The sequence below is a fragment of the Lycium barbarum genome, chromosome 8 (genome assembly GCF_019175385.1).
Source record: "Lycium barbarum isolate Lr01 chromosome 8, ASM1917538v2, whole genome shotgun sequence".
Classification (NCBI taxonomy): Eukaryota; Viridiplantae; Streptophyta; class Magnoliopsida; order Solanales; family Solanaceae; genus Lycium; species Lycium barbarum.
This window is the reverse complement of record NC_083344.1, coordinates 99,947,064-99,954,750: the sequence shown is the minus strand read 5'-3', so window position 1 is coordinate 99,954,750 and position 7,687 is coordinate 99,947,064. Positions and strand designations below refer to the sequence as shown.

Here is a 7,687-nt window from a genome sequence, read left to right as displayed (position 1 = left end):
CAATTTACAAAACTGAGACTGGCTATAGCTGATAGCATGATAACTGTTTCTGATTATGGGACTCATGCAAATATTGGTTATACACTGACTGAGACTCATGTGATAACAATGCATAAGTCTATAAAGATTACGTGCTGAGTTCATGATGTTCAAAGTGACAACCATGAACGAATTCTGTAACTGCAACCCTAGAAGATAACAGTTCTATATCATATCATGAAAACTAGGGCTAAACTGTATTCTGAGTCAAATTACTGACAAGTATGAAGAATGAGGCGTAGGGAGAATCATGAACATTCCCTAACGTAGATAGTTAGCCTCACATACCTTAATTCCAGCCTTTGAGCGTAATACAATGTTCGTCAACCCTTTCAAATTTGATCTATATCAATACAAGTCAAAGGGATTCTATATTAGCAATAATATTCATGCTTTGGTCATCTAAGTATTTTATCAAACACTTAGTGGGCATAAAGCTCCACAATCTCCATTAATGGTGTTTCTTCACCCAATTCCCATTCTATTACTTCTAGGTGATTCTACAATCTCAATTAGATGTAATTAACATCATTCTCCATCACCCATATCATTATAACAATCTCAAGTCAATAATTCAAAACCCTACTATAGTTCGTGTAATTCTCTTTACTAAACTCATTTACTATTCTCCCAAGAACTCATCAATTCACTATTATGAATGATTAGAGTGTAGAAACATTACCTTTTTGACGTTCAATCCTCTTGAATTCAAGTTCTAGTGTTTCCACGCCCAACAATATTGTTCCACTCACAACTCTATTGATTAGAAGGGTTTACTCAAGTTAGAAAGAGATTAGGGACTTGAATTCAACCTAGAATCATGATAACACTTACCTTGTATGGTTCTTGAGGCTTGGGACTTGTTCTTATTGACTTTAGGGTAATTTTTCGTGAATGGGGTGCTGGGGAAATAAACCCCAAACCTTAGATATAACTAAAAACGCGTAACCCGACTTTTTGACCCGAATCTGACCCGATTCGCGATGGGTCCGCAATACGGGACCATCGCGCAATGTTCTGCAGCTCAATACTCAGACTTGCGCGATCAGCCCGCGATGCGAGGCCATCGCAAGCCGCCCCACGCGCCTGAAAGAGCGACGGGTGTCGGTTCTGCACAGTGTTCGGTAAAATGGACATAACTGCTTGTACACAGCTCTTTTTGGGCTTCACAATATACCGTTGGAAAGCTATTTCACAGGGCTACAACTTTCATGTTTTACGTTTCCTCAAATTCCCAACGGAGTTGCATGAAATTTGACTGGAAGACAGGCGTATCAAAACTTTAACCGATTCTATCGAATTTTAAGTGCCTTACTATTAGCCATATTGATATGATCGTATCTCCTTGCTCCGATCTCTGATTGGCTTGGTACTTATATCGTTAGAAAGGTATTTCTACATACTACAACTTTCATTAAGGGTACTTTCCCAAATTCCCAACTAATCAAGGAGTTATCGCTGCCCGAAGTAGGCCTATTAACCATTTTCGCAAAACGTTCAAACCTTAAGTTTTTCCACTGAAACTCTAATGATATGAGTCTAAACTTAGTTCCAAGATACGGGGTGTTACATTAACCCTGCTCAAAGAGATTCAAGTGTGATGTATAAATATCACAATACTCATGGTCATAGGACAGAAGATTGTTGTCAACTAAGAGAGGAGGTGGCTCGATTATTGAAAAATTGTCACCTTCATGTGTTCTTAAGTGACCGAGCCAAATGAAATTACAAGGGCAGGGAAAATCACAAGAGGTTGAGCCCATTGAGCCTCAGCACGTGATTAATATGATAATCGGTGGAACAGAAATGCCATGAAGTCTGATGATGAAGAGGACGAAAGTCTCGATTATTCATGAGAAAAGAACCAGGGATTATGTGCCCGAAGGATCTGTTTCCTTCAACGATGAGGATGCAAAGGGAATTATTCAGCCCCACAATGATGCTTTGGTAATTTTTATCCTTATTTTTAAATCTCAAGTTAAACGTATTTTGATTGATCTAGGTAGTTCGACTAATATTATTTGGTGGAGAGTGGTAGAACAACTTGGGCTGTTGGACCAAATTGTGCCAGCAACTCAGGTTCTTAGCGGATTCAACATCGCAAGCGAAACTACTAAGGGAGAAATCTCTCTACCGGTAAACATCGCCGGGACTATTCAACAAACGGTGTTCTATGTCATCGAAGGTGAGATGGAATACAACACATTGCTCGACAAACCATGGATTCATAGAATGAGGCCGTTACCCTCAACATTACATCAAATGTTGAGGTTTCCAACCTCGGAAGGGATAAAAACGGTACGTGGCGAGCAACCCGCGGCAAGGGAGATGTTCGCAGTCGAAGAAGCACCTCCCACTCAAAGGGGATCATCCCTAAAGGTTGCTGAACCTGCCAAAGGCAAAGATGCCAAATAGCAATTACAGGATGGAGGCTCGGTCAACTCGAGGGAAGAAAAGAAAGAGATGAGCCTGAACTTCAAAGAAGACAATTTCGGTGTACCCAGGTCATTCGTGGTGCCTGATGACTCGGACGCAACCAAGTCAACCGTAGAAGAACTGGAACAAATTATCTTGTTCATGCATCTGCCGGACAGAAAGGTATACCTAGGCACGGGGTTAACCCCGGAGCTCAGACATAAATTAATGGAAGTTCTTCAAGCTAACGCTGATTGTTTTACACGGTCCATTTAGACATGACAGGTGTCCCACCGGAGGTAACGACGCACAAGTTAAGCCTCGATCAAAAAATTTCCCCGATGAAATAGAATAGGAGACCGATGGCCGAAATCAAGCATGTCTTCGTCAAAGAAGAGGTAACAAAACTTTTAAAAATAGGCTCCATCCGGGAGATCAAATAACTGGACTGGTTAGCTAATGTTGTGGTGGTTCCAAAGAAAGATAATAAATTCAGAATGTGCGTTGCTTATAAGGATTTGAACAAAGCATGCCGAAGTATTCATTCCCTATGCCTCACATTGATCGAATGATCGATGCAACGGCCGGACATGAGATGTTAAGTTTTCTTGATGCCTTCTGCGGGTACAACCAGATTTGGATGGACTCGGAGGATCAAGAGAAAACTTCTTTTATAACTAGATATGGGACTTATTGCTATAACGTAATGCCATTCGGATTAAAAAACGCAGGTGCAACTTACCAACTCCTAGTTAACCAAATGTTTGAAGAACAGATAGGTAAAACAATAGAGGTTTATATTGATGATAAGCTAGTTAAGTCCCTGAAAACAGAGGACCATCTGAAGCATTTGCAGGAAACCTTCGACATACTTTGCAAATACAACATGAAGTTGAACCCGGAGAAGTGTGCCTTTGGAGTTAGATCGGGTAAGTTCTTGGGTTTCATGGTGTCAAACTGAGGAATTGAAATCAACCCAGAAAAAATTAAGGCCATTGAAGATATCGAAGTGGTTAATAATGTGAAGGCGGTGCAAAGGTTAGCCGGAAGGATCGCGGCTCTGAGCAGATTCATCTCCCAATCTTCAGATAAAAGTCACCAGAGCTTTTCACTGCTGAAGAAGAAGAATGACTTCGTATGGAAACCAGAATGTCAAAAGGCTTTGGAAGACTTAAAGCGATACTTGTCGAGCCCAATACTTGTCGAGTCCACCTTTGCTGCACACACTGAAGGCAAATGAATAATTGTTATTATATCTAGCAGTATCTAAAGTCGCGGTAAGTGGCATTTTGGTCTGAGAAGAAGAAGGTACGCAATTCCCTATCTATTATGTGAATGGAACATTAGGGGATGCAGAGACATGTTATCCTCACCTAGAAAACTGGCTTTAGCTTTGATAAGTGCTTCTAGGAAACTGAAACCTTATTTCCAATGCCACCCTATATGTATAGTAACCACGTACCCATTAAAAAATATTATGCATAAACCGAAGCTGTCAGGTAGATTGGCAAAATGGGCCGTAGAAATAAGTGGTTATTATATCAAATATAAACCCAAGACAACTATTAAATCTCAAATTTTAACTGACTTCATAGTAGACTTTACACCCGCAATGGTTCTCCAGGTGGAAAAAGAGTTTTTACTAACCTCGGAAAAAACCTCGGGGATCTGGATCCTGCACACGGACGGAGCATCAACCGTGAAAGAGTCCTGATTGGGAATTATTTAAGGCCCCCGCAGGCGATATTATTCAACAATCAATCAAAACATTAAAATTGACTAATAATGAAGCCGAGTATGAGGCTATGGTTACAGGTTTGGAATTGGCTCGAAGCTTAGGGGTTGAAGTCATCGAAGCAAAATGCGACTCTCTTATTGTTTTGAATTAATTCAATGGTGTTTTTGAAGTAAAGGATGAACAAATGCAGAGATACTTGGAAAAAGTCTTACACCTATTCAAAGAATGGACTATGCAGCGTGTACCGAGGGAGCAGAACAATAAGGCAGATGCATTGGCCAACTTAGGTTCGTCAGTCGGAACGGAGAAATTCAACTCTGGCACGGTCGTTCAGTTGATGAATTCGGCAGTGGAAAATGGGCACGCCGAGATAAATGCAATGAGCTTGACATGGGACAAGCGCAATAAGTACATAGACTATTTGCAAAATGGGAAACTCCCAGCGGACTCTAAGGATTCAAGGTCTCTTCGAACCAAAGCAGCGAGATTCTACTTGGTTAATGTCCAGTTGTATCGCCAATCTTTTTACGGGCCTTTGGCTAAATGCATGGGGCCTGGAGAAACAGATTATGTGATGCGAGAAGTCCACGAAGGGACTTGCTGCAACCACTCCGGTGTCGAAGCTTTGGTCCGAAAGATAATCAAAGCAGTATACTAATGGAACCAAATGGAGGAGGACGCGAAGAATTTTTTCCGAAAATGCGACGGGTACCAACAGCATGCACCGATGATCCATCAACCAGGGGAATTGATGCATCCGATTCTGTCTCCATGGCTATTATTGAAATGGGGAATAGACATTGTCGGGCCTTTGCCTTGGGCTCCCGGGAAGGTTCGGTTCATTTTGTTTATGACTGACTATTTTTCTAAATGGGGTGAAGCACAGGCCTTCGAGAAAGTCAGGGAGAAGGAAGTCATTAACTTTATTTAGGACCAAATCATTTGTCAATTGGGCATTCCTTCCGAGATAACTTGTGACAACAGTCGACAGTTCATTAGCAATAAGGTCAATGACTTCCTCGAAGGATTGAAAATCAAAAAGATTTTGTCGACTCTGTATCACCCAAGTGGAAACGGACAAGCGACGTCAACAAATAAAACCATAATTCAAAATCTGAGGAAGCGACTGGAGGAGTCGAAGCATAAGTGAAAGGACCTTTGCCGGAGGTACTATGGGCATACAGAACGACATCGAAGTCAAGTACCGGAGAAACACCATTTTCTCTAGTTTATGGCACGGAAGCCTTAATTCCTGTGGAAGTCGGAGAACCGAGCCTAAGATTTTGGTATGCGACAAACGAGTCAAATGAAGAGGCTATGGCCATAAAACTTGACTTAACGGATGAACTTCGCGAGAATGCGTTGGTCCGTTTAGCAGCTCAAAATAATGAATGGGAAGATATTACAATCGAAGAATGAATCTTCGACATTTCCAAGTTGGGGACTTAGTGCTACGGAAAATTGCCTTATGTACTAAGAACCCCGATGATGGGAAATTGGGCCCAAATTAGGAAGGTCCATATAAGACAATAGGAATAACCGACAAAGGGTCATATCAACTGGAAACTACAGACGGCCAGCAAAGGCACAACAACTGGAACGTGGCACACTTGAAAAAATATTATTGCTAAGGTACGAACCACTAACCCTTTGTGAATTTCAGAAGTTCTCACCTTTTCCCTTGCAAGTTCGAACCGGAACAAAATTCAAAGAAAGTAGAATTATGTCTGAAAACACGTATTGCACTCTTTTTTTTCTTAGCTCGGTTTTATCCCGAAGTGGGTTTTCCGGCAAGGTTTTTAACGAGGCAATAGCTTACAACGTGTTATTTTTCATTAAAAAAGGGACAAAGTGCCGAGGACTTGAAGACCAGCCAAATACTGGAATTGAGGACTCCCCGACGCTATTTTTTATAGTGTTTCTCTGCTCATGCTTCACATTTGAACACTAGGGCACTATGATACCCTCGTTAAGATGGCAAGATCGAGAAAGCTTTAAGAAGTCGACACATTTTTGCTTTTTGTACTTACCGAACTTTCTGCATTAGGATTTGATGTAAGGGTCAAACAATCGAATGAATCGTGCTCGGATAGTTTTGCTATGGCAAAAAGTAGAATGAGTCGAGTGTCGAATATAACGTTCTTAGCTTTCTGTATGAAACAAATATTTGAAATAAGAAGAGTATTTCAGAGAAAACATGCATCGGTTACGCTCTTACAGAAATACTCGAATAGTTGATCTTTAAGGCACCAAGGTAATAATAAACCGAGCCCAATTTATAAAGACTTCAAACAGTCGAAAAAGGGTTAAGTAATTAAGACTTCAACCCATATGCCCGAAGTGATTTGGAGTTGTCCGAATTCACAAGCATAAAAAGGTTCCCACATAAGAGGCCTCATAAAGCTATCGAATGAAAAAGAACCGGTATAAATAGAGCCTAAAAATTATAAGTTAAGTTGGTTCGAATTTCCGTTAAAAACGAAGTTATTAATTACTCATCTGATAAGATGAAATTTTTTAAGGACTAAAGGTCTAGTATAATTCATTTTCGAACGAAATAATGTGACAAACGTTATCTGATTCAAGGACATGTTCTTAAGTTTCATATGGCTAAGTATTGGAAATTATAGAAGAAATACCGACAAAAGAAAGCCAAAAACAAATCTTACAGCATAAAAGGCCGATGACCCGACCTTGAAAAAGTTTGCAAAAAGTAAAAGAAAATACAAAGGCTCCCTAAGCCTATCTAGTCCTCTAAAGAAGAGTCCGAGTCTCTAGAATCGGATTCTTCGGGAGCATCCTCGGAACTATCATCAAGTATTCTTTAAGCTTTTACTCGAGTTCCCTAGCCTCGTCGCTCCTGGCAGAAATATCCTCAATGCCATGTCAAGCCTCTTCTAGAGTAGACCTCCGAAACTTCCACTTCTCATACTCTACTTGAAAGACGGACCGAGCCTCGGTAGCCTCAAATTCGTCGTGGGCTTAATCCAAATCGGCCTGAGCTTTTTGCAGTTTAACCTCCAGCTCGGCTTTCATTTCACTCAGAGTATTGAGAACATGGTTAGAAGCTCTGAACTCAGACTGAAGTCCCTCATTATCTCGAATAGTAGCATCAAGCTCACTCTGGAGTTTCTCATTAGCCTAGGCCCGACTTTCGGCCTTTTCTCGGGCAACTTTCAAAGCTTCCTTCTCGACGGCCCTTTCAGACTCGAGCTGAGTAAACTGCTCCTTCATGTTTGCGGCTTCGCCTTTAATGGAGTCCAGTTCCTGCCTCAGTTGGGCAATGGTGGCCTTTTGCCGCCCGAACTTCATGATGTTATCAGAGTTCTCACAGGTAAGATGCTTTTTGTCCTCTTCCAGGTCCTTATTCTTATCGATAAAGGCTGCGAGGTCATTTTTCAACCAGAAGTTCTCCTTTTTGGCCTTTTGAAGTTCAGTTCGGAGGGTTAAAGGATCGACAATTTGGCTCAGCTGTTCTTCCTTCTGCTGAAAGAG

At 41.2% G+C, this 7,687-nt stretch overlaps 1 protein-coding gene across 1 annotated transcript; it reads left to right on the top strand.

Moving 5' to 3' along the window:
* The first annotated feature begins 1,863 nt into the window (after window positions 1-1,863).
* Window positions 1,864-2,454, top strand: LOC132608009 (uncharacterized). The gene has a single exon (XM_060322093.1). It carries the CDS (start codon window positions 1,864-1,866, stop codon window positions 2,452-2,454), a length of 591 nt encoding a protein of 196 aa, XP_060178076.1.
* The last annotated feature ends 5,233 nt before the right edge of the window (window positions 2,455-7,687 follow it).

What these genes read in the sequence shown, in the direction of transcription:
- LOC132608009 (XM_060322093.1), top strand. Translation starts at nt 1,864, where the DNA reads ATGAAGAGGACGAAAGTCTCGATTATTCATGAGAAAAGAACCAGGGAT.